The sequence below is a fragment of the Siniperca chuatsi genome, linkage group LG16, assembly GCF_020085105.1.
Source record: "Siniperca chuatsi isolate FFG_IHB_CAS linkage group LG16, ASM2008510v1, whole genome shotgun sequence".
NCBI lineage: Eukaryota > Metazoa > Chordata > Actinopteri > Centrarchiformes > Sinipercidae > Siniperca > Siniperca chuatsi.
In genome coordinates this window covers 14,042,672-14,069,228 of record NC_058057.1, presented here as the reverse complement: position 1 = coordinate 14,069,228, position 26,557 = coordinate 14,042,672, and the positions used below count along the sequence as shown (strand labels likewise).

At 38.7% G+C, this 26,557-nt stretch overlaps 1 protein-coding gene across 1 annotated transcript; it reads right to left on the bottom strand.

Moving 5' to 3' along the window:
- Positions 1 to 498: 498 nt before the first annotated feature.
- LOC122863548 (retinitis pigmentosa 1-like 1 protein) lies at positions 499 to 26,557 on the bottom strand. Its single transcript, XM_044170124.1, has 3 exons — positions 21,011 to 26,557; positions 17,435 to 17,612; positions 499 to 8,498 (listed from the first exon to the last, which is right to left on the bottom strand). The coding sequence occupies exons 1-3, from the start codon at positions 21,512 to 21,514 to the stop codon at positions 1,582 to 1,584; spliced, it is 7,599 nt and encodes a 2,532-aa protein (XP_044026059.1). The 5' UTR covers positions 21,515 to 26,557; the 3' UTR covers positions 499 to 1,581.

The following is a 26,557-nucleotide window of genomic DNA, read 5'->3' as shown; positions in this document are numbered from 1 at the left end:
GCAGTAGTAGTGTCCAATGCCACTTCTGTAGCAGATACTGATCATTTGCATTTTATGGAATTTTACAATTTAATTTTGTATGGAAATATTTGATTGTGGTGAATTGTTGATCGAGGCTATATTTCAAATCATGGCACATGTGATGTACAGAAAGCATTGCCATTGTTTTCACTGATTATGATTAACCATTTTGATTTGGTTGTGATTCTGTTTATTCACCATAGAGTACTTTTTTTTTTACAGTTTTATATCTAAGTAGTGTTCAGTATGATCTTTCAACATACTGAAACACTGATGTTCATGTTGTACTCACTTAGTGACTCTGTGTTTTAACACAATACATAATTTTTTCCCCCCAAGAATGTTACATGTATGTTACACATCCAGATAAGTGATTTGTAAAATACAATTTTTCTTTTATTACGAACTTTAATTAGTATGAAGCCTCAGTTTAAGATGTCAATGATTTATGTATGTCTTACAAAAGAATAACAAAAATGACTTTAAAGTGCATTTAATTTCAGCGACAATAAGTACAGTACATTCAGCAAAGGTAATAACCTCTGTACCACAGAGAATAATGTATTTTCTTACTGATAAACATTGTTGAATGGTCTAAAATACAGGATAACAGGAGAGCCTGTCATGATACATCAACTCTGCCATGACTTTTGCTACTTTACAGAGATGTTAGTGTTCATCTGCTATAGAAATCAATTAAATCTATAATACTGTTACCTGATGGAATTGTGAAGATGCTTACACTGATGTTAATCATCATCCAGTTTTGCTCTTTAGATTGAGCACTGAAAAACTCCCATGAACAGTACTGTATCTTCACAACAGTAAATTAAACATTCAAAATGAATGTTATCAGCATTTTCTGGCTTTCCAGAAAAATACAATATTAACTAGAAAAATATATAACTTTGTTTTATTTTAAATTTTAACTTACTGCTTTTGATGAGATGAAACACATTTAGAGACTTGCTTAATCCTGCAACAAAATGTTGAGCAGCAAAAATGGTGTAAATATACTGCAGTAATTTGAAGAAAAACTACAGTACATGTGCATATATGACAATTTTAAGTCACTAATTAACAAGCCAGTTAATATAACAGTTGTAGATCCTATCAAGTACCATAAAGCATAGTTTATCATTAGTACCATGTTCTGTCTGAGGCTCAGAGTTGCAGATAGGTAAAATGTAGCAAATACTCTATGATTCATAGTGCATGAAAATAAGTCCCATTTAGCTTTGCATGGACACTATGCAAACCTCCTACATATAGTGTATTCAAGTTTTTAAGATTCCTTTTTCATACAACTGTATCATCAGTAGTTATTGTGCATGTGTTCACGACACAAGAACCTAAAATCGAGTTAGATAAGTCCTTTTGCTTTCTTCACTTTACAGTTCTTGTTAGGTCTCCTCTGGAAGATGATGACAATAATGACTTCAGACTGCTCATTACTTGTAGCATGAATATCATTGTTATTTTCTACTTTAGACTCCTCATCTTACTCCTGCATCTCACTCTGTATCATTTTCCCCAAGCCTTTGCAGAGTCACAGTCAATTTATGATGAATTCCTTTTCAAAGTATTTGACTCAAGGCTTGTAACTTCTTCTTGGCTGTTTATTTCAGTCTCAGAATCTTCAACATCAGCATAAGCACCATCCTCAGATTCTGCATCCATTTTGATCAAATTATCAAGTGGGATTAATGTTGTTTTCTGATCTGCTATTTTAGCTGCCCCTTGATTATCTGTCTTGCTTGGAACAAAATCTTGCTCTCCATCATCAGTTTCTTCCTCTGGTTCGTCTGAATATTCCTCTGCCTCATCTTCTCCATCAGCTGAATCTCCCTGGTTTCCACTCCAGTCTTCATTGGCTGTCTCAGTTTCCTCCTCCTCTTTGGAGACTTCGACATTGTCTTCATCATTATCATGGCTTCCATTTGGGATGTTAATACATTCACATTGTGTTACATTTGTTTCTGTCTGTTCATCATTATCTTCATCTACATCTTCCAATGGTTTGTTTTCTCTGTTTTCTTCGCTGTTTTCTGAGATTTCCACCACATCCTCATCCTGTTCTGGCTTCAGCTCCACCACATCATCAGGGCCTTCTGTTTCATCGTTTGTCTCAGTTAAAGCATCTTCGGCAGCTTCTTGATGCTCTTCAGTCATGTCACTTTCTTCGCATGTTTGTTCGGCTTTGTCAGGATTAGTTTCAGATTCACTGACAGCATTCTCCGCAACCTCTTCATCTTCTCCTTCTGTAAGTTTCTGTCTGTTATCTTCTGCAGATTCATCTTCTGTGTTATCGGTGGATTCTTCCCTTTCAGTAATCTCATTCCCTACCATTTCAGGCTGTCCCGATTCTTCTTCTGTTGCTTCATGTTCTTCAATCTCATCTTCTGTTGTAGCAACCTCTGTGCAATCTTCATCTATTGCTCTTGACTCTGTAGCACTTTCATTTTCAGCGGATTCCTCCCCATCATTTTCAGCCTTTTCTAATTCCTCTCCAGTTGTTTCACCTTCTACTAGTTCGTCATTGTGAGATGTATTTTCTTCTTCTTCACCACCACCTTTTTCTTCTTTAACAAAATCTTCAGTGGTACTGCTTTCTGTAAGCTCTTCAGCTGATGCCACCTCAACATGTTTTGCCTCACTTAAGGTCTCATTTTCATCAGTAACGACTTTATCCTCTTCTGCATTTACATCTTCTCCTGCACTTTCATCTACAATCTCATTCTCAGGCTTGGTTTCTGAAAGCACTTCTCCTGATTCATTATCATTTGTGACTATGGAAGAATCCTCTTCTGTGTTCTCATTTTCATCTGTGGCTGATTCATCGCTCTCTTCCTCTGATTCATTTTCAGTCACAGCTTTCGAGCTTTCCGATTCAGGATCAGCTTCTACATTATCTTGCTTTTCCACAAGTTCTTCTCCATCTGTGGTTTCTTCCATCTCATCTTCATTTGATTCATCAGCTTTACTGATTTCCTCCTCACCAGAATTTTCTTTTTCTGTGACTACCACAACAGTCTCTTCCTTGGTGTCATCTTCATCTGTGTTAACAACCTCTTTTTCCATAGCAACCTCATCTTCAGTTGTTGCTGCTTTGGATGATTCTTTTGACAGTTTGTCAGCTCTGGGTGTGTTATCATTCTCCTCTGTCGTTTCATCATCATTTGTTGTGGCATCCATGCCTTCTGCAGAATCATCATCACTGCTAGTAGCAGTTTCTTCCACATCTTCAATTGTCCCTGCTTCCGCAGACTCATCTTTGTCAGATTCATGTTCAGTTGTGTCTGCCACATCTTCTGCTGCATTTTCCTCTTCAGCCGCAGTAGCTTCACCAGCTTCTTCCTTCATTTCATCTTCACTTGTGACAGCAATCTCTTTTTCTTCAGCAATCTCATCTTCAGCTGTTGCTTTTTCAACTGTTTGCTTCTCATCTGACTCAGACACATCTGCACCGGTGGCTTCCACAGTTGAATCTTTGTCAGATTCATGTTCAGTTGTAGCTCCAACATCAGCCTCTTCTGCTGCACTGCTACCTTCAGCTTCATCTTCATTTGTGAAAGCAATATCTTTTTCCACAGCACTTTCATCATCAGCTGTAGTTGCTTTATCATTGCCTGCAGTTTCATCTTTATTGTTCTTGGCAGCAGCCTGTTCTCCATCTTCAACCATCCCTGCATCCACAGCCACACCCTTGTCAGATTCATCTTCAGTTATGGCTGCTACATCAGACTCTTCTGCCGTATTTTCATCTTCAGCGTTGGTGGCTTCAGCAAGCTCTTCCTTTGATTCATCTTCACTTGTGATCTCTTTTTCTACAGCCATCTCATCTTCAGTTTCTGCTTCTTCAGCCCGTTCTTTTGATGATTCATCAGCTGTGGTTGTATCATTGTTCTCATCTGCAGACTCATCTGCACTGGTGGAAGCAAGCTTTTCTTCATCAGTGCCTGTCACTTCTTCCACAGCCTCATCTGTGGTGGCATTTAAACTCTCTGCAAATCCATCATCACTGGTGGCAGCAGTCTCTTCCACATCTTCAATTGCCCCTGCTACCACAGCCTCCTCTTTGTCAGATTCATGTTCAGTTGTGTCTGCCACATTTTCTGCGGTATTTTCATCTTCAGCTGTGGTGGCTTCAGCAGTCTCTTCCTTTGATTCATCTTCACTTGTGACAGCAATCTCTTTTTCTACAGTCATCTCACCTTCAGTTGTTGCTTCTTCAGCTGGTTCCTTTGATGATTCATCAGCTGTGGTTGTGTCATTGTTCTCATCTGCAGACTCATCTGCACTTGTGGCAGCAATCTCCTCCTCATCATCATCTGTCCCTTCTTCTACAGCCTCATCTTTGTCAGATTCATATTCACTAGTGGCTGCCATAGTGGTCTCTACTGCTGCATTTTCATCTTCAGCTATGGTGGCTTCTGGAGCTTCCACCTTAAGTTCATCTTCACTTGTGACAACACTCTCTTTGTCTACAGCAATCTCATCTTCAGGTGTTGCTAACTGAGTTAGTTCCTTTGACAATTCATCAGGTGTGGCTGTGCCATCTTTCTCATCTACAGAATTATCTGCCCCGGTGGCAGGAATCTCTTCTTCAACCATCTCTGCTTCCACAGACTCATCTTTGTCAGATTCATCTTCAGTTGTGGCTGCCACATCAGTCTCTCCTGCTGCATTGTCATCTCCAGCTGTGGTGGCTTCAGGAGTCTCTTCCTTTGACTCATCCTCACTTGTGACAGCAATCTCTCTTTCTGCATCAGTGTCATCTTCAGTTTCTGTTTCTTCTGCTGGTTCCTTTGACAATTCCTCAACTGTGGCATCGTTCTCATCTGGCTTCATCAGCTGCTGTGTCCTCATTCTCCTCTGCAAAATCATCCTCATTGGTGGCAGCAACTTCTTCTTTATCACCAACCATCTGTTTTTTGATTCCTCTTTGACAGGTTTGTGTTTAGTTATGGTTGCCACAATAGACTCTTCTTCCTCATTATTATTATCTACAGTTTCCTCAGCAACAGCCTGTTCTGTCAATTCTTTGACGTTGTCTACTTCTTCTGCTTGATTGTTTTCAGACCCATCTTCTTGACACACATCATGTGCTTCCTTTTCGTCTGTTGCAACTGCAAAATCATCCTCAATGTCATGGTGTACTTCATCCCCTTCCACCTCTCTCACAGCTTTGACAATAACTTTTTCTACAAGTGTTTCTGCTGCTTTTGTTTCAGTATCATTTTCAAAGTGAGATGTATAGTTGATTGCCTGTGTATTGCCTGGGTCACTGTTCTTCAGCACTAGAATCCTCTTTAGGTCAAAGTCCATGACAACAGGTGCAGTTTTCATAACTTCTGCAGGAAGTGGCAGCCTAGATGTCATTTTTTTCTTAATGCATGTTTCACATGGACAGTATTCATCATTGTTTTCACTACGCTGGTCACTGTAAGATGTGCCTGTTGCTGAATCATCACTTTTTTCTGCTTGGGGATCAATTGATTTTTTGAGCATAATCTTCAGCCTTTGTCTTCTCTCTTCCGTTTGTGTTGTTGAAGCACGGGACATCGCTTCTTTAGGAGGTCTTGGTAGGCCTGCTCGACCTTGAATTCTCCTCAGTTCTCGGTCTACACTTGTTTGGATTCTTTTGTGGACCTCAGTTTTAAGTTCACTTATCATCATGTCAAGCTGCTCACTATCATCCAAGTTCCATCGGACTTTGAACTCTCTCATTGCATTAACATAATGTGTCATGAACTGCTTTTCTATTTTAGTTAATAAGGTTAAGACCCAAACAGGATCAGGATCTTTAGAAATCCTTTTGGCTAACTGTGCTCTTTGAACAAGGAGAGGACTCTCAGAACTGGTGTCCTCTTGACATTCTGTTTCAGGTTTTTGGCCGTTGCTGTCATTTCCTGAACTCTTGTTTGAGGAGGGTGGTGTTTCAGGCAGTTCCCTTGGACTATCACTGCTTCTAATTGTGTCATCTGTTGCTGGATCATCTTCCTTTTGTTTGTCCTCATACATTCCTTCTACTTCTCTTTCACATGTCCACTGAGCATCTGCTTCACCTTCACTGACTTCTTGTACTTTCCTTAACATATCTGTACTGGTATGTGGTTGAGACGCATAACCATTCACACCATCACTACTCTTCCCGGAACCAGTGGAGCCACTGTTGACATCCACACCAGAGGATGATGTATGATTGAATTCATCATTCGCAGACTGGTGATCATCCTTCTTTAACACATTTTCTGGAGGATCACAAAGCCAAAGAGACTGAAGAATATTCATTAGCTCTTGGTATCTTTCATCCTTTTCGTTTGCATTTTTAGGATTATGGTCTATTAATTGCAACTTCACAAGGCAATCCAGAAGACCTCTGGCTGAAGTGCTTAGTTTACGTCCATACACTGGAGAAATTTCTGGTAAACTGTTACATCTGTCAAGCTTTGGATTTAAAAGTACTTTCATCATCTGTACGGAGGAGTTAAATATTTTTGAGGCATCATCTCTCTGAGTACAGGGGTTGTCTGCTTTTGGTGCCTCTGTGCTTGTTTGGCAATCATTATTAGGGACAGTGTTCATCCCAACACCTTCATTTGTGTCTTTTGTATTTTCAGCTGCAGAGTTGTCATTGTTTTCATTATCCTCTTTTCTATTAATTTCCTCTGGTGTGTGGCCAGTTTTTTGTCCATAGTTTTCATTAAATTCCTCCATATCATACATATCACCGTCTGCTGGTATTGTTTTCAGCCATTCATTCACAACCTCAGTAGGGGATGCATTTGGTAGGCTAGATGGGACCAGCTCAAAGTCACCAGCATTTGTGTTGTGTCTGCATTTGCTGCTTTTGTCACTTTTGTTATCAGTGGCACTCCTACCAATGTCTGTAGTTTCCAATGGATTGGATTTTGATTCTCCAGTTGCCGGAGTCTCACATATCTCTTTGACAATATCTGAACTGGACAGAGTTTGTGACAAATCACTTTCATTTGACTCTGCGTGATGAATCACATGACGTTTATTTCTTTTTGGTTGTTGTGCATTCTGACAGGTTTCTGACACAGCAGAATTTGCAACAGACTTTGGTTTGGCAATAACCTCTGCAGTTGCATTTTTTGTGTTTTGCCTGCTTGACTTACTTGTCTTAGAGTGACAACTCCTCTTATCAGCTGTATCTTGTTGTTTCTCATCCTCATGCAAACTATATGTGGGTTTAGTCTTGTCTTCAGGATTTGCAACTTCCCCTGCATTTATTGGAGAAACACTGCACTTCTTCTCCTCAGCAGGAACAGCTGTGGACTTCTTAAATTCCTCTTTATTTTCCATATATTGATCTGTTAAAATATCAGTTACTTTGGATTTTCTAGATTTCATAGACATATTTGACTTGACAGATAAAGAACTTTGTGGCCGCCCTTCACTTTTCTTTTCTTTACCCTCAGATGTTGTAGACTTCTTTGAACATGCTGAAACCTTAGACTTTGATGACATGGCTGTAGGTGCTCTGTCTTGACTTTCCTCAACTGTCACAGTAGGAACTTCAGATCTACCTAACAATTTAGATCGAATGGATTTTGCTGACACAAGTGTTCTCTCCTCCTTTTCATGAGTATTTTCATCAGCAGGAAAATCAGATACTTTTGACTTCTTTGAGCTCAGTGATATATTTGACTCTGCTGACATGGCGCTTGGAGCTCTCTCAGATTTCTCTTCAGCATGTCCTTCATAAGGAGTGTCCAAACTATCTACAGTAGGAAATTCAGTAGCTATACATTTGTTTGATTTTGTTGAATTATGTGATTTTGCTGATTTAGTTGACATTGCATCAGTTTCTTCATCATGTCCAGTCCTTTCACTAGGGGTGATTCCAGATGCGTTGGACTTCATTGTTCTTGCAGAAACATTTGACTTCACTGACAAAACACTTGGAGTCCTCTCTGTTTGATCTACCTCTTCAGTATGTGTTTCAGCTGTCTGTTCAGAAACTTTTGATTTCCTTGACATCAGAGACAGATCTGACTTTAATGATTCAAGTGACATGACACTTGATGTTCTCTCTTCAGTTTCCTCACAATCAGCCGCATTTTCTTCAGCTGAAATTTTTGGAGTTTTTGAAGGACTTGATGTTCCAGTAGACTCTAATGATTTATTTGATATGGCACTTTGTGCTCTCTTTTCAGCTTCATTGCCACCATCCTCTTCAGTGTTTACATTTTGAGGACTGTGAGATGTTTTTGATTTTGTAGATATTGATGTTACATTCGACCTCTCTGATTTGGCAGACATCGAGCTCACTGCTCTCGCCTCTTCTTCAGTGTTTTCGTCAGTAATGTTAGCACCATCTTCAGCAGGGATCTCAGAAGCTTTTGATTTCTTTGATACTGCTGAAGCATTTGACTTTCTTGATTTTGCTGATTTGATGGAGGTACTGCTTGGTGCTCGGTCCATAGTCTCCTCAAGATTTTCTTCCCCTGGAGTATTAGAGGCTTTTGATTTACTAGACTTTGCAGAAATATTTGACTGTGTTGATTTGGCAGATCTGGCTGATTTAGCTGACAGGGTGCTTGGTTGTCTTTGTACAGTTTCCTCATCATTTGCAGTGTTTTCGTCTGAAGGAACTTCACATGCAACTGTACTTGATGCAACAGAAATATTTGATTTGATTGATTTGGCTGACATGTTGCTTGGTGCTGACATAGCACTGGCTGCTCTCTCTACAGTTTTGTCATGTTCTGCAACATATTCTTCAGCCTGGACATCCGAGACTTTTGACTTACTTGATTTTACAGACATGGCTGACTGTGTGGATTTGGCTGACATTGCGCTCTGTACTCTCTCTTGAGTTTTTTCTTCACCGTTCCTTTCATCAGAAATGCTAGTAGTTTTAGAACAAACTGCTGAAACTGATTTTGCTGAAGCATATGACTTTGCTGATTTACCTGACAAGGTACTAGGGGCTCTCTCTGTAGTTTCCTCTTGTTTAGCCACACCATCAGTAGTAAGACCAGAGGCTTGTGACTTAATAGATCTTTCAGAAACATGAGACTGAACTGATTCAATTGACATGCAGCTTGCTGCTCTTTCTTTGTCATTTTCTTCATTGGTGCTCTCAAAGCTTTCTTCAGCTGGAACATCTGAACATTTTGACTTTTTTGATCTGGCAGAAATATCTGACTTGACTGACTGAGCTGACATTGAGCTTATTCTCCCTTCGTTCTCTGCATCAGCAATTTCAGTACTGTGTTCAGAGAGGAAGTCAGACGCTTTTGATTTCTTAGATATTTCAGAAACATTTGACTTTGCTGATTTTGCTGATTTGATTGACATGTTGCTTGAAGCTCTTTCCACATGATCAGAATCATAAGCATTTTCCTTAGCTGGGGCAGCCAAAACTTTTGACTTATTTGATTTTAATGAAATAGTTGACTTTGCAGACATTGCACTCTCTGCTCTGTCTAGAGTTTCTTCCTCATAATTTCTCCACTCAGGAGTATTACTATCAGGAGGAACTTTAGAAGCATTTGATTTCATGGATAATGTAGAAGCATGTGACTTAGGTCTGGCGAGGCTTTCTTCAACTGGAACATCAGCTGAACATTTTGACCGACTCGATCTTGCAGAAACATTTGACTTGACTGAATGGACTGACATTGAACTTAATGATCTGCTTTCATTGTGTTCCTTCTCATTTGCCTTTTCAGGGGAATCAGCAATGTGATCAGTAGGAATGTCAGATTTTGATTTCTTACATATTGCTGAAATATTTGACTTGTCTGATTTTGCTGACATATTGCTTGGAGCTCTGTCTTCATGTTCCTCATGATCAAATGTATTTTCTTCAGTTGGACCATCCAGTCCTTTTGACTTTGTAGATTTAACAGAAATAGTTGACTTTGCAGTTTTGCCTGACATGGCACTCTGTGCTCTCTCTTGAGTGTCATTTTCATCTTCTCCTTCATCAGGAATGCCATTACTTTTGCCAAAACAAACTTCAGAAGCATTTGATTTGATAGATTTTGTAGAAACATGTGACTTTGCTGATCTAGCTGACAAAGCACTAGATGCTCTTCCTGCAGACTTTATAGATATTTCAGAAACATGTGACTGGACTGATTTGGCTGACATGCAGCTTGGTGCTCTTTCTTCAGTTTGCTCTTCATAATTTTCGTCATCAGAGGACTCAGAACCTTCCTCAGCTGGAACACGAGCAGAACATTTTGACTTATTTGATCTTGTAGAAATATTTGACTGAACCGACTGAGCAGACATTGAGCTCATTGCTCTCCCTTCAATCTCTTCTTCAATAATTCTTCCCTCAGGATTGTCAACACCATCTTCCAAGGGAACATCAGAAACGTTCGATCTTCTAGATGTTTTAGAAACATTTGACTTAGCTGATTTTCCTGATCTGACTGAAATATTGCTTGGAGCTCGCTCTGCATGTTCCTCATGATCAGATATATTTTCTTTAGCTGGGCGATCTAGTCCTTTTGACTTTGTAGATTTAACAGAAATAGTTGACTTTGCAGTTTTGCCTGACATGGCACTCTGTGCTCTCTCTTGAGTTTCATCTTCATCTTCTCCTTCATCAGGAATGCCAGTAGTTTTGCCAGAACAAACTTCAGAAGCATTTGATTTGATAGATTTTGTAGAAACATGTGACTTTGCTGATCTAGCTGACAAAGCACTAGATGCTCTTCCTGCAGACTTTATAGATATTTCAGAAACATGTGACTGGACTGATTTGGCTGACATGCAGCTTGGTGCTCTTTCTTCAGTTTGCTCTTCATAATTTTCGTCATCAGAGGACTCAGAACCTTCCTCAGCTGGAACACGAGCAGAACATTTTGACTTATTTGATCTTGTAGAAATATTTGACTGAACCGACTGAGCAGACATTGAGCTCATTGCTCTCCCTTCAATCTCCTCTTCAATAATTCTTCCCTCAGGATTGTCAGCACCATCTTCCAAGGGAACATCAGAAACGTTCGATCTTCTAGATGTTTTAGAAACATTTGACTTAGCTGATTTTCCTGATCTGACTGAAATATTGCTTGGAGCTCTGTCTTCATGTTCCTCATGATCAAATGTATTTTCTTCAGCTGGGCGATCTAGTCCTTTTGACTTTGTAGATTTAACAGAAATAGTTGACTTTGCAGTTTTGCCTGACATGGCACTCTGTGCTCTCTCTTGAGTTTCATCTTCATCTTCTCCTTCATCAGGAATGCCAGTAGTTTTGCCAGAACAAACTTCAGAAGCATTTGATTTGATAGATTTTCTAGAAACATGTGACTTTGCTGATCTAGCTGACAAAGCACTAGATGCTCTTCCTGCAGACTTTATAGATATTTCAGAAACATGTGACTGGACTGATTTGGCTGACATGCAGCTTGGTGCTCTTTCTTCAGTTTGCTCTTCATAATTTTCATCATCAGAGGACTCAGAACCTTCCTCAGCTGGAACACGAGCAGAACATTTTGACTTATTTGATCTTGTAGAAATATTTGACTGAACCGACTGAGCAGACATTGAGCTCATTGCTCTCCCTTCAATCTCCTCTTCAATAATTCTTCCCTCAGGATTGTCAACACCATCTTCCAAGGGAACATCAGAAACGTTCGATCTTCTAGATGTTTTAGAAACATTTGACTTAGCTGATTTTCCTGATCTGACTGAAATATTGCTTGGAGCTCGCTCTGCATGTTCCTCATGATCAAATGTATTTTCTTCAGCTGGGCGATCTAGTCCTTTTGACTTTGTAGATTTAACAGAAATAGTTGACTTTGCAGTTTTGCCTGACATGGCACTCTGTGCTCTCTCTTGAGTTTCATCTTCATCTTCTCCTTCATCGGGAATGCCAGTAGTTTTGCCAGAACAAACTTCAGAAGCATTTGATTTGATAGATTTTCTAGAAACATGTGACTTTGCTGATCTAGCTGACAAAGCACTAGATGCTCTTCCTGCAGACTTTATAGATATTTCAGAAACATGTGACTGGACTGATTTGGCTGACATGCAGCTTGGTGCTCTTTCTTCAGTTTGCTCTTCATAATTTTCATCATCAGAGGACTCAGAACCTTCCTCAGCTGGAACACGAGCAGAACATTTTGACTTATTTGATCTTGTAGAAATATTTGACTGAACCGACTGAGCAGACATTGAGCTCATTGCTCTCCCTTCAATCTCCTCTTCAATAATTCTTCCCTCAGGATTGTCAACACCATCTTCCAAGGAACATCAGAAACGTTCGATCTTCTAGATGTTTTAGAAACATTTGACTTAGCTGATTTTCCTGATCTGACTGAAATATTGCTTGGAGCTCGCTCTGCATGTTCCTCATGATCAGATATATTTTCTTCAGCTGGGCGATCTAGTCCTTTTGACTTTGTAGATTTAACAGAAATAGTTGACTTTGCAGTTTTGCCTGACATGGCACTCTGTGCTCTCTCTTGAGTGTCATTTTCATCTTCTCCTTCATCGGGAATGCCAGTAGTTTTGCCAAAACAAACTTCAGAAGCATTTGATTTGATAGATTTTCTAGAAACATGTGACTTTGCTGATCTAGCTGACAAAGCACTAGATGCTCTTCCTGCAGACTTTATAGATATTTCAGAAACATGTGACTGGACTGATTTGGCTGACATGCAGCTTGGTGCTCTTTCTTCAGTTTGCTCTTCATAATTTTCGTCATCAGAGGACTCAGAACCTTCCTCAGCTGGAACACGAGCAGAACATTTTGACTTATTTGATCTTGTAGAAATATTTGACTGAACCGACTGAGCAGACATTGAGCTCATTGCTCTCCCTTCAATCTCCTCTTCAATAATTCTTCCCTCAGGATTGTCAACACCATCTTCCAAGGGAACATCAGAAACGTTCGATCTTCTAGATGTTTTAGAAACATTTGACTTAGCTGATTTTCCTGATCTGACTGAAATATTGCTTGGAGCTCGCTCTGCATGTTCCTCATGATCAGATATATTTTCTTCAGCTGGGCGATCTAGTCCTTTTGACTTTGTAGATTTAACAGAAATAGTTGACTTTGCAGTTTTGCCTGACATGGCACTCTGTGCTCTCTCTTGAGTTTCATCTTCATCTTCTCCTTCATCAGGAATGCCAGTACTTTTGCCAAAACAAACTTCAGAAGCATTTGATTTGATAGATTTTGTAGAAACATGTGACTTTGCTGATCTAGCTGACAAAGCACTAGATGCTCTTCCTGCAGACTTTATAGATATTTCAGAAACATGTGACTGGACTGATTTGGCTGACATGCAGCTTGGTGCTCTTTCTTCAGTTTGCTCTTTGTCATTTTCTTCGTCACAACTCTCAGAGCTATCTTCAGCTGGAACATCATCAGAACATTTTGACTTATTTGATCTTGTAGAAATATTTGACTGAACCGACTGAGCAGACATTGAGCTCATTGCTCTCCCTTCACTCTCCTCTTCAACAATTCTTTCCTCAGGATTGTCAACACCGTCTTCCAAGGGAACTTCAGAAACTTTTGATCTTTTAGATATCGTAGAAACATTTGACTTAGCTGATTTTCTTGATCTGACTGAAACATTGCTTGGAGCTCGCTCTGCATGTTCCTCATGATCAGATATAGTTTCTTCAGCTGGACCATCTAATCCTTTTAACTTTGCAGATTTAACAGAAATAGTTGACTTTGCAGATTTGGCTGACAAAGCACTAGGTGCTCTTCCTGCAGACTTAATAGATATTTCAGAAACATGTGACTGGACTGATTTGGCTGACATGCAGCTTGGTGCTCTTTCTTCAGTTTGCTCTTCGTCATTTTCGTCATCAGAGAACTCAGAACCTTCCTTGGCTGGAACACGAGCAGAACATTTTGACTTATTTGATCTTGCAGAAACGCTTGACTCAACTGACTGTACTGACATTGAGCTCACTGATCTCCCTTTAATCTCTCCTTCAGTAACAATTTCTTCAGAAGAATCACCACAATATTTGGAAGGAATTAGGCCTACAGAACTTCTTGATTTCTTAGATAATGCTGAAGCATTTGACTTTGCAGATTTAGCGGATGTAGTTGACATATTGCTTGGAGCTCTTGCATGTTCTGTAGTATTTTCTTCAGCTGGAATATCAGTGTGCTTTGACATATTAGATTTGGCAGAAATATTTGACTGTGCTGATTTCACTGACAGTGCACTAGGTCCCCTCTCTTCGTCATATTCAGTAGTATTTTCTCTATCTGAACCATCACAGCATTTTGACTTACTTGATCTTGCTGAAATGTTTGACTTGCAGGATTTATCTGACATGCAGCTTGGTGATCTCGCACTGGTTTCCTGTTCAGCATCTCCTTCATCACAAATATCATCATGTTTGAGAAGAACTTGAGAAGCTTTTGATTTTGTAGATACTGCCGAGGCATTTGACTTTGCAGATTTTGCTGACATTGCACTTGGTGCTCTTTCTGCAATGTCTTTATCATCATTGTTTTCCACCAACCTACCTTTAGAGGCTTTTGACTTAATGGATATGACAGAAGATTTTGACTTAACTGATTTTTCTGACATGGTACTAGATGCTCTTGTGTCAGGTTCATCATGTTTGACAGGATTTTCCTCAGCTGAAACATAGGGGGAGCTTAGTGTATCTTCAACCTCATCCTTGCAGCTTGCTGCTCTTTCTTCTGTTTGCTCTGTATCATTTCCATCCTCATGACTGCCATCACTTTCTTTATTAGGAACTTCAGATGATTTAGAATTGCTAGATTTTGCAGAAGTATTTGACTTCACTGACTTTGCTGATTTGACTGAGAATGTGCTTTGTGGTCTCCTTTCACTTTCCTCTTCAGCATTTCCATCATCTGAAATATCAACACTTTTGCTAGCATGGAAGTCCGACCTCTTTGATTCTCTAGATCTTGCAGATGCATTAGACTTAGCTGACATAGCACTTGTTGCTCTCTCCATTGGTCCTTCTACATCTTCAGCATTTACTTTATTCATTTCTTTACAGCATTTTGACTTTCTAGATGTTGCAGACACATCTGACCTGATGGACCTAGCTGACATTGCACTCGATGCTCTTTCCATATTTTCAGCCTGTTTTACCTCAGCTGAAAGATCAGACACTATTGATTGTTCAGATGCATTTGAGTTTTCTGATTTTTTGGACCTTGCAGATGCATTTGACTTTATGGATTTTACTGACATGATACTTGGAGCTCTCTCTACAGTTTCCACTACCTCCTCCTCACTGTCAGCTTTATTTGATGACACTCCTGACAAAGCACTACATGTTCTTGCATCTTCATCTTGCACTTCAACCTCAATTTCAGAGGTTTTAGACTTTGCTGATTTTGCTGAGATGGCACTAGATGCTCTCTCTTGAGTATCTTCCTTAGCATTTTCTTCATCTGCAAGCTTAGATGCTTTAGAATGTGTGGATCTTTGAGAGGTATTTGATTTGGATGACATGACACTTGGCACTCTCTCTTGATCTTCTCCAGCCTCTTCAGCTTCCTTTTCTTGAGAATGTACACTCCCCTCAGATTTGTCCTCTGAATTTTCTTGAGGTGGAGCTTCAGAAGTTTTTGATTTTTTAGATTTTGCAGAAACATTTGACTTCACTGACAATGCACTTTGTGCTCTCTGTCCAGTTTCATTATCATTTTCTTCAGCTGGGTTTTGAATACTTTCCACTACAGATGCTTCAGATGCTTCTAATTTTGATTCTGCAGAGGCATTTGATGTAGCTGACATGGCACTGGGTGTCCTTTGCTCAGTTTCCTCCTCAGCTTGTTCTTTATCTGGGAGAGAAGATCCCTTTGATTTAATAGAGGCTTTGGATTTTGATGACATTGAACTTAATGCTCGTTCTTCACCAACATCCTCCTCTGATTTATGCTGTTCAGCTGCCACTTCTGACTTCACTGATTTTTCAGATTTAAAGGATTTAACAGACATGCTACTTAATGGTCTTTCTTGTGTTTCTTTGTCATCATGTGGTTGTATTTCTTCAGCTGTAACATCTAAAACATCGGATTTGGATTTTGTTGAGGCATTTGAATGAACTGACACGGCACTTTTGGATCTTTTCTCCTCTACATCTTCAGACTCTGTATTTTGTATTTCTTCAGACTTATTTGATCTGCCAGAGGCATTTGATTTGACAGACATGGCACTTGATTGATCTCTTTGTATCTCTCCTTCTTCTTCAGATTGGGCCTCTATTTGTCCTTTTATATAATTCTCAGGATCATTAGACACTCCACAATTACAAATGTATGATTTTTTGGATTTTCTTGACTTGCTTGAGTGCCCCGGAGCATTGGATGCCATAATTGTAGGGCTCAGGGACAAAGGTTGTATAGTTGATCCTGTATTGAAAACTGCACTTCCAGTGGTCTCTTCCCTTTCAGCTTTACTATTCTGAGAGGATGCTCTTGAAGCACTTAGTGGGACATCATCATCCTCATCATTTTGATCCTCCTTATGGTCTGATAATACTTCAGAGGAAGCACTAGGACAACTGTCAACACACACATCACAGTTGTCCAGTGTGGAGGATTGCACCTTGCACTTTGGTGAGCAACTCCTGATGGTGCAGTACTCTACAGTTTCAGCTGCCTCAACAGTCTGCTTCACACAAGTTTCTTTCTCCACCACTTGTTCTGTATGCGCTTCGCTTGATCTAGACATAGTTTGCCTTTCAACCACTGTCTTTCTAGAGACCACTGTATGTGAAGATGCACTTGAGCTGGAAGTTCGTATGTGGCGACTTGCTCCATGTGTCCCTGGAACATTTTTCCAGATGTCATAATCCTGACAGTGACTGCAGCAGTGAGGACAGTGAGGCTCCTCTGTATGTCTTTGATAACACCCAGTGATGTAAGCCTCATCTTGTTCACCAGCAGAGATGTTTTCAGATTCTGAATAGCTTATATCACTAACCTGTGCAAAATTGGGGTTATTGTGTCCTTGGAGGTACTCGCCTGTTGTCTTTCTTACTTCTGTCGACCAATGTAATGTTTCATCATTTTGTAGCCGAAAGCGCACTTTCATTTCCATAGACAAACTGCCATCTTTATTAACACGAACCCGTTTCTCTATATCATCATGTCTCATTCCATCACCAGTGTGTGGGCAGGAATCCACATTATCCGGAGAGTCGGTTCCATCTGGTAATGACTTGTCAGATGACACTGACTGCCTGGTAGATTCCAGTTTTGGAGTGATGACATTTTTCTTTGTTGGAAGTCCTTGGTTTACCATCAAGACATAAAAAAGACAGAAGAAAAAACTATTTTCTCATTGTGTACAATACAATTATATTGTTTATTGCAGATCATTTTCCAAAGAAGCAGTGCTTAGAATGTAATTAATTAATTTTAAAAACATAATTCAGAAATTATTCTGTGACAATAAACTGCTTCTCGTACCCTCATGTCCTTCATTGCAGCGACTGGCGCGTGACCTCACACTCAGCTTTGGAAGTTTGTCATCAGATGTTTTCCGAAAATTCTCCATGATGGAAGGGTGAGAAGGCTCACGTCCCATGCAAACAAGGACACTGGGGCACTGCATTAGACTCTGAACATTGTCAATCTGAAATCAAAGAACAGAAAGTTTTAGTTAAGAGTGAGTCTGTCTGAATGTTATTAAATGAAGTTTATAGCAAAAAAAAGATAATAGGCAGAGAGATTACAAGCATGTTTGATTTGAAACAGTTTGCATTAAATTCCATGGATATGCCATGATTTGAAGTAGATGGGGAATTTTACCAAGTAGATTTCTGGCGGATGTTTCGAAACAAAATTGCAATTTAAAACATACCCAACTTCTCACCATATGTTATGCACGATATCCATTCTCTTTCTTACAGAGGCACTACTAGACCACTTTTTAAAAAGTTTTTTGTTTGGCTTTCAGTCCATGTCAGCCTTTCTAGGCACTGTAGGTGTGAGCAAACTGAATGCAACACTTAAGGAAGTAGAATGAGGCGTATCTAGAGCATAATTTTACAACCTTAACACTTACTACGTTTAATGTTCCTAATTATACAGGAGGTCTGTTCTTCTCTGTGATCTGTGAGAATTGCGCAATTTACCACAGTTCTAACAGTTTCATAAATTTGGCCTTAAAGAGGCCTGTGGCATTTCCAGGGACAACATATTTACTGCTGCCTTGTGTTTCCTATATAGTATAAGATATACCATTGGGTGGACATTTGTAACCCTACAGCTGAGAGCATATTTATTAAACTGTGCTCATAGTGGGGGTTAAACACTGCAGTGTTGGTGCTATATTCTACCCACTGAGCTACAGAACCTGTCCTTTAATGTAGCTCTTATTTGATAAGAGACTAACATTGAAGCTTCTGTGGCCACTTTTATATATTTTTTTTAATTACTCAAAAAGCATCATGTATGGGTTTTATGTATTTAATATTGTTTAATATTAAACAGTATGTACTAGATACGCCTCATTTGAAAGTGTCCATTAACCAAGTTTTAAAACTTTTATTTGTTAGTCTGATGCTAGTTTGTTGTTATGATTTTAGTAAACTTACTAAACATATACTGGATGACTATAGCAAATATTTAAGAAACAAGTGTTATAAGAATATTTTAACTGTGTCGAGGCATTCTTTTGTAGTAAATGCTCTAAATCCCTGCAAAAGAAGGCGGTGGGGGACAAGCAGTGAGTCAAGATATATATCCTAATCCAGGATGATCTGGGGGAAACTTCACCAGATGACGGCGCATTCCTGCACTGGTGAGCTGCCATTGTCACTTGTAAGAGTGGTAATTGTTCAGCAGTATTTCAAGCTTGCTGAGTGTGTGGAGGTAGTAGACTAAATGGTACTATGATTTATTTTGCTCTAGGACACCTCCTCCTAAAATGTATAATGCAACAGAAACACTAAGTCTTTTTATGCCTGATAATGTTGCAAGGTTATTAACAAAAGTCGATGGCTAACACCATGCAAGCTAATTATCATCATCATCAACATCATCATCATCATCATCATCATCATCATCATCATCATCATCGTTATCATCACCCTGTTTTCCCTAGCATCTCCATACAAAGGCCGAATAAAAGTAGCTACTGTATTTTTTGTAGTTTGGATATATATATATTTTTTATACATTTTCAGAGCATGCCATCTTTCAGGTTTTAGGATAAAACTTTATTTTTGCTAATTATTACTCATAAAACACTTTCAAACCACACTGGGTTGTTTAAAATTGTCACCAAGGTTAAAAAGCTGTAAAACGCTGTTTGGAGATACATAGTTTTAGCCACAGTGATGATAATGCCATTAACTACTTCTACATCTAAAAATAACAAGGAAACACAGATAATGTAATATGTAATCAATATGTATGTATCATTTCTATTGCATATTTTTATTCTTTGTGGTGAAGTAGTCTGTAGAGCAAATACATTGTATAAAATACTGCTATTACATTTTCACAGCACTTAATGTTGAATACTGCTGCTTCTGTTCACCAATGACAGCTATGAAACTCAGATAAAACATGTAGACTAAAATATTGAGAGTTTTGTTGATTTTATTTTGCTTAAGAGCAGCCAGTTTTGATGAAAGTGCAGTTTTGAATTTTAAATCCACTGTTGGTAAAGGCAGATGAATGGCTTCATCCGTGGTCACACAAAGCCCAGGTGAAGATAATTAATTGCCACTGTGGAAGACACATTTCTGAGACACCTAGTATCAAAGTAGAGGGAGTGGAGTTTCAATGTTGACCTGTTTTTCCTCTCTCAAAAATAGCTCTGATTTGACCAAGATTAATGGGGTATGGAGAGATACCCACAATCTAAAGTGTGTGTGTGTGTGTGGGTGTGTGTAAGGGAACATCCCTGTTTCATTCCCTCATTGTACACATTCAAAATATTCATTACACTCGACTTAGATTAACTGCAAACTAAACGAAACTGATATTGTATGAGTGTATTTGTTGTGTAAATGCTGAAATTTAAATTGCACATATCTAGTTACAGTAGTGTTTCCTCCTAGATGAAATTACCATACTGGTAAAAGAAACTGACCAGTTGAACACAAATATAAATCTTGTGGATTTGAATACTAACAAAATCAGGTATTGGATGTTTCTGTACATTTCAGTGGGATTTTAGAACAAATAGTAGACTTTCCTTATTCAGAAATGGTTTGGCACAGTATGGAATAGTTACTTATAGATGGCAAAGGATTTTAAAGTAAGCATAAATTACCCTCTTATTGTTTTAACTATCCAGTGTCCTTATTTATTTCCATGACAAAAGATGCATTATTTTAAAATATATTTTTATATGTAGTGTACAGAGGAAGAGTTTGTCTTTCAATATACAGCCAATAATGCAATATGTAGATGGCATATATTTTATGAAAACCCACCCAGGACATAATGTGATATACTAATAATCATAATCCTATGATGTCAATTATTAAAAAAATGATCACTAGTATTATTGTGATCCTTTCACCCTGCTGTTTTTTTTTAATTGTGTGTTTGCAGTAGGGCTGATAGTTGACAGCTCTTAACTGGGATTTAGTAGGGAATCAGTCCTGTCACTAGAGGCCTCTCTTTCACTGTGGTTTTCAATCTTAGGCATTTATAACAGCAATGTGTAACTACTAACTACATTACTACTATAACTACTTTAAACATACTTTTTAGAGTACTTTTTAAAAGCCAAATTAATGTAGACACACACAACTCATAGTATTACTGTTCATTTCAGATTTGGCCATCCTTTTCAATTCATTAAAACACAAGGGAAGGTATTTACTCAGGGTCAAGCACAGAGACTTCCTCTTGGAAAAAGAAGTTTCCTGAACACATAATAGAATAAAATCTCATTCAACCCTTGTGCTCCCGAACTCTGCAGGTTATGTAAGAGAATATCAACAAAAAAAGAACATGAAAACTAAACATATCTTTACATAATCTTCTTGTTCCAGGTGTTTATGACCTCACCTTGCGGCCCTCCAGAGTGTACAACTTCCTGATGTGGTACTGCATGAGCTCAGAAACTTCCTCTAAGAAAAGCCCAAAACTGCGCAGGCTCCTGCAGTGCAAGACGATGGTCTTCCTGAATGACGGGTCGCTGTTCTTCACGAGCACCACCCTCTTATTGTATCTGTGATGATGAATGTGGCTGTTGTGGCCTGAATGTGCCACGGGGTGCTCCTCAGGCCTGGTCGGTCCCCTGAGCACATACTGGTGTGGATGATGGTGGTGATATGGTGTATGAGTGTGATACAAAGGTGTCACCGGAGTCTCTAACACCTCCAGGGCCTGTGCATGTCCATACTCAGAGCAAAGGTAGCATTCCTCCAGAGGCTCATGATGGGCCACCATGCCATGTTGGGGGATCCTGGGGAGCCGGCTGGTGTGATGCTTGAAGGGCAGAGAAGACTTGTGGAAGCCTTCACCACCTACAGCACTGAAACACTGGAAGTTGTGTTTGTGGGAGGACATTTTGGGTGGTACTCTCTCTGGATGAAGGATGGTCTCAGGTCAGCATAGGCAAACAGTTAAAGGGTGTTGTCATGTTTCCCCTGAGCTGCCTAGGGGAAGGTGTTGCACCACACATCTGCATGGCTCCCACTCATCCCAGCCTGAAAGAGAAATTAAAACAAGCGGTGAAAAATAGAACAGGTTGAAGAACAAGCTAGAACACAGCTTAAAGTGATTAGTCAAATGTTCAAGGAAAAGCAAAAGAAACAAAACATGACAGAAATGACCCTAGCTTAACCTGTGTGCAGACAGTGAAGTTACGGTTTTATGCCCATTTTAGCTTTTCCTGGTAACCCAGCATGGCTCCTCAGCATCTTCTCTAAAGTACTTAAGTCTATAGCAGTATCTAAACATGATGAGGGCTGACATAAGGCTCGTCTGAAAAAGAAAATCCTTACAGAGAGACACCTTTTGAGGCTGTAGGTGTAATCAGCATAATACTGTTCTACATTTATCTTATGTCTAGAAGAACTAAGTCAAAGGCAACTGGAATTGCTGTTTTCTTCTTGAAGACATTATGCCACTGATCTAAGAATCTTCTTCAGTTCAAGATTCAGTACTTATAGATATCTTAAAACCTGGATGATACAGAATCCTTGTAGACATTAACCTTGTGGAAGATTATTTTGTTGGCATTAGGTCAGAGACTAACATGCTCTCTTACACTTTTCCATATACTTTTCATACTTATTCTGCTGTTTTTTTATGTACACTTTGCTATTATATTAGTTAACACAAAACAGACAAATGTATCCAGACTAAGAATAGATTTATTCACAGTTTAGCAGCTGTTGAAATCACTTGCCATTGCAAATATTTTAAAATGGGATACACATGACACGGTTGTTACATACTGTATGTACAGACTGCTGAGAAGATCAAAGAGTAAATGAAGACGGGGATAATGAGGATACAGCCACAAATAAATCCTCCAAGTGACTTTAAATAATGAGCTTAAGTCTCTGCTAGCAGTGAAAGTGGACATTACCTCTGTGATTGTCAATGAAGAAAATACATTCTTAGCCAGCTTTTCCTGCAATCAATAATGCAAGGATTACCTATAAAAAGCAGCACTATCTGCAATAAGCACAGTGCATTCTCACTGTGACAATACTTTGAGGTAAAGCTAATTCATTGTTGCCTGATGGAAAGGGATGCAAGCCCACTATGAAATGCAAATAAAAATGAGTCAAATTCTATGACTCAAAAATAGGCTAAGCTTGACTGACACATATAAAGAACAGGTTGGCTGTTGTCCTTGTTCTTGTATTAGCAATGTTGTAGTCGCGCAGCAAAGCAGCAAGTGTTTCCTCAAACTGAACATGTTGGCAGAGAAAAGAAAAGTAAGTGATTGCTGTAAATACTTTTATATGTCATGTTGCCAACCTCGGCCTTTAAGTCTTGAGGATGAATCTACATTATACTTATTTATATCTTACAAAGGCATTTTGATTGTCTTAGAATCTAATTTGAGTAGAAAAGGTTAATCTGTCCTCCATAATCCAGGATTATGGAGGTGAATTAGTTTTGAATACATTCTTCTGTCAATGATGTTATAATATCAATATCATCGGTATCCTGCAGTAAAGTAGCACCCAATAATGTAATCATTTCCTGAAAATGTAAAAACACCTAAAAAAGGATATATAATTTGCACTTAACTTGATCAAAAATGTAATAAAACCCAATAATGTAATAACTTGACCAATAATGTAATAAAATGTTCTGACTGATATTGTAATATCTGTCTAATACCTAAGTGGCTGTTTCGATTAGATTGACTTGCCCTGTCATGTCATGTTGAGTTCAACATTCTGTTCTGTGGGATATTGTAACAAAATAAACATATAAAACAAGTATGGTTAATACCAGTAGGTGGCATAATTGAACAAATAACTGTTCCAAAGTTATCATTTTTTTAAAACAGTCTTGTCTTGACAGCCGCTCACCAGTTGCGTTATTTTCCCGCGCTTGCCAAAACAATTAGGCTGCATGCTCACAGAAATTTGACAGTACCATTCTCAGCGCAAAGTGATGCTAACTTTGCCTTATCAGGTAATAAATCATCAGGGGTGTAAAAAGTACCCAGAAATTATACTTAAGTTAAAGCAGTGATTCTCAAGCCTTTTTTGGTCAGGCCCCCCTTTAAAACTATAAAATGTGTGTCCTGTGATGTGAATCCCCCCCATCATAATCCGTAGGGGGGCAATTGAGTAAAAGTCAAAAAGTTTCTACTTTTAAATGGACTTTTTCAACTTTTTTCATAATTTCAAATTCGATTTGAAAACCTTTTTGAATGCAGAAATTTCATAAGGTCAGACGAGGCAAAGGAAACACTTCATTCGATAAGAGCCACTGTTGGCTCAGATGAACAAGAACATTTCATGGAGATTGAATTGACTGTTTGGCCTTCATTGCGCGCTTGTGTAACGTTAGCCATCTTCTGCAGCTTTTTTCATTTTCTGACGGTGTCTAATCTAAGATCCTAATGGACGATCCTTGCACAATGACCAATCAGCATGTGTAGGGGTTGATAGGGGTTTTAGTTTAATGCATCTTTGCCTGATAACAACGTACCACTTGCCATCTGTTGTGAATTTCAAATTCTACATGAAGCCTAGAGTTTACATTTCCAAACATGAAATCAGTTTCAAATGTTTTTCAGTAGGCTAACATGACACTAACAGTATTATAAATTCTGTATACTTGCACACTGTACATTTCCAAGAAAAAAAGCATACTTTTACATTATCCGTCAAAATTAGTCATCAAAAAGTCTAAAAATGACTTACATTATCAGTAACAATGTCGTCACAATATCAGTCAGGACATTTTATTACATTATTGGTCAAGTTATTACATTATTGGCTTTAATTACATTTCCGATCAAGTTAAGTGCATATTTTATTACATTTTCAGGAAATGATTACATTATTGGGTGCTACATGCCCTGTACAGCCGCACTGGATACTGACATAGTCCATCATATGTTTCATGACCTCAGGAACAAGCCAAAGCGTAACATCAAATATACAATTTCAAAAATGCAAAGCTACTGATAGAAATGACAACAAATTTTTCTGTAAAAATGTAATGTTAGAGATGCTTTTTTGCAGGATGTGGACCATTACAGGTGCCACAGGAGGGTTTGTGATAATAATAAAGGCACAGGGAAAGTATGTACTTGTGTGTAAAGATAACTCACTGTACTGAAAGGCAGTATTGTTTACTCCACTTTGCAAAGTTGCAGAATGTAGTTATTTCAAAAACATGGCAGAGACAGTTATCCTGCTGCTAAGCAAATTAAGTGCCTGTTTCTACTCAGTGGATTACAAATGCAAAAAGTATTTCTCTTTTTCTTTATTCACCATGACCAGGAAACATATGTGGCCTTGGATCCCTAGAATAATGCTATTTATCCCTAAGGTGTCATGTTTGCCAACTGCCAAGGCTCCTAAAAGGGTTCAAACAAGGAAAATAAAAATCACATCCTGCATACAGGCCAGCCTGAGTTCACCCAGTTTAACATGGATTATTGCAACCTTTCTTTGTGCTAATCACACAAACTACTACCCAACATGACTTAAATTCTAACTTAATTTGATCTTTTGCAAGTTCAGTCTCCAGTGTCATTATTTTAGTTATTAGTGCTTATTTCTGTTGCTATGCAAATAATATTTAATGTACAAGAGATAAAGCAGTCCAGCCAAAATGCACAGTATATAGACTAATACAGAAGTATGTATACTCACATGATCCACAATCATAAACCAGGAGGATGAAAGAACCAAACTGAAAATGAATTATTCCAAAGCTACAGCATGTGGCACCCAAAGAAACACCAGAGCTATTGCAAGCAGAGAAACGAGAAAGCAGTTCAAAAGCCTCCCTCCAGAAGCGGGCCTACCTGCTAATCAGATACATGGGATGCTAAGGATAGAATGAAAAGCCTTGCTAATCACTTTGAGATTGGACTGAAATCTGCTGAGGCTTTGGACACATGACTTGGACTTCACCATTGCATAAAGGGAGTTAAACACGCTTTTAGAAAGCAGTTGAAGGCTCAGCGGCAATCTATGACTCGGCATAATGTCCCTTCAGTCATCATTATATGGCTGTAGTTTTTGCTGTTTTGTCTCTAACACTACACATTGGTTAGGCTTTTTGTTTATGTGTCATACCAGAGCAAGATTTTACAACAGATGCACAATATGAAAAAGTCTGTGAAAGGATTCTTGTTACAATAACTTGATATGTCCATTTAACAAGAAATAATTTGGTATGTCATTAATGAGAAAAAATTTAATTACAACTAACAAGGACATTTCTTCTTACAGATTGTAAAGCCTTTCAAAGGCAAATTTCGGGCTATACAAATAAATTTAACTTGACTAAACTTATAACTGAAATCCCCCCCAAGAGAGTTATAGTATTTGTCATAGTGACAGGTAATGACAAGATAGCAAGCCAGTTTCAAGCCAAGAAAAACTTAAACCGAACTGTCAGAACGCATGTTGTGTTCTGAGTGATGGGTTTGTCACTTATTGTCAAAAATGTCACTCTATGACTTGAGGGAGCTAAATTGAAACCTCTGCCTCTTTCATGACAGATTCTCTCTGTGTGGTTCCTCAGCTCAAGTTCAAAACAGACACACTTGATCTTTCATTCTCAGGAGCACAAAACCTTTCAGGACATTTTCTGTCTTCCACGTATGAAACTCCATTGTAGCTTAGATATACAACTCTGTGACATGATGTCTACAGTTTAAAAAGGGTCAGTGAGAATAAAGAAAATACAGCACTAAAGTCTTGATTAAGCTTTTAATGTTTGATTTTATATCCTGAGCTACATTGCGTATGTATTGTGTTGCAGATTGTTTTATTTAATTTGTCATGTAAAGTGTTTTTGAATATCTAAGAAAAGGGCTCTGTAAATACAATTATAAGATTATTATTTTATTATTAAACAAAATGCTCTGAGTCAGTGCACTCTTTTCAAGGACAA

Excerpts from the sequence above, each read along its gene's own strand:
- LOC122863548 (XM_044170124.1), bottom strand. The coding sequence starts at position 21,514 with ATGTCCTCCCACAAACACAACTTCCAGTGTTTCAGTGCTGTAGGTGGT. Across the intron at positions 17,613-21,010 it reads ACACTCTGGAGGGCCGCAAG|ATTGACAATGTTCAGAGTCT; the intron begins GTGAGGTCATAA and ends CTTTGATTTCAG. Across the intron at positions 8,499-17,434 it reads ACATGAGGGTACGAGAAGCA|GGGAAGAAAATCTTGAGGAG; the intron begins GTTTATTGTCAC and ends CTAATACTCCAG.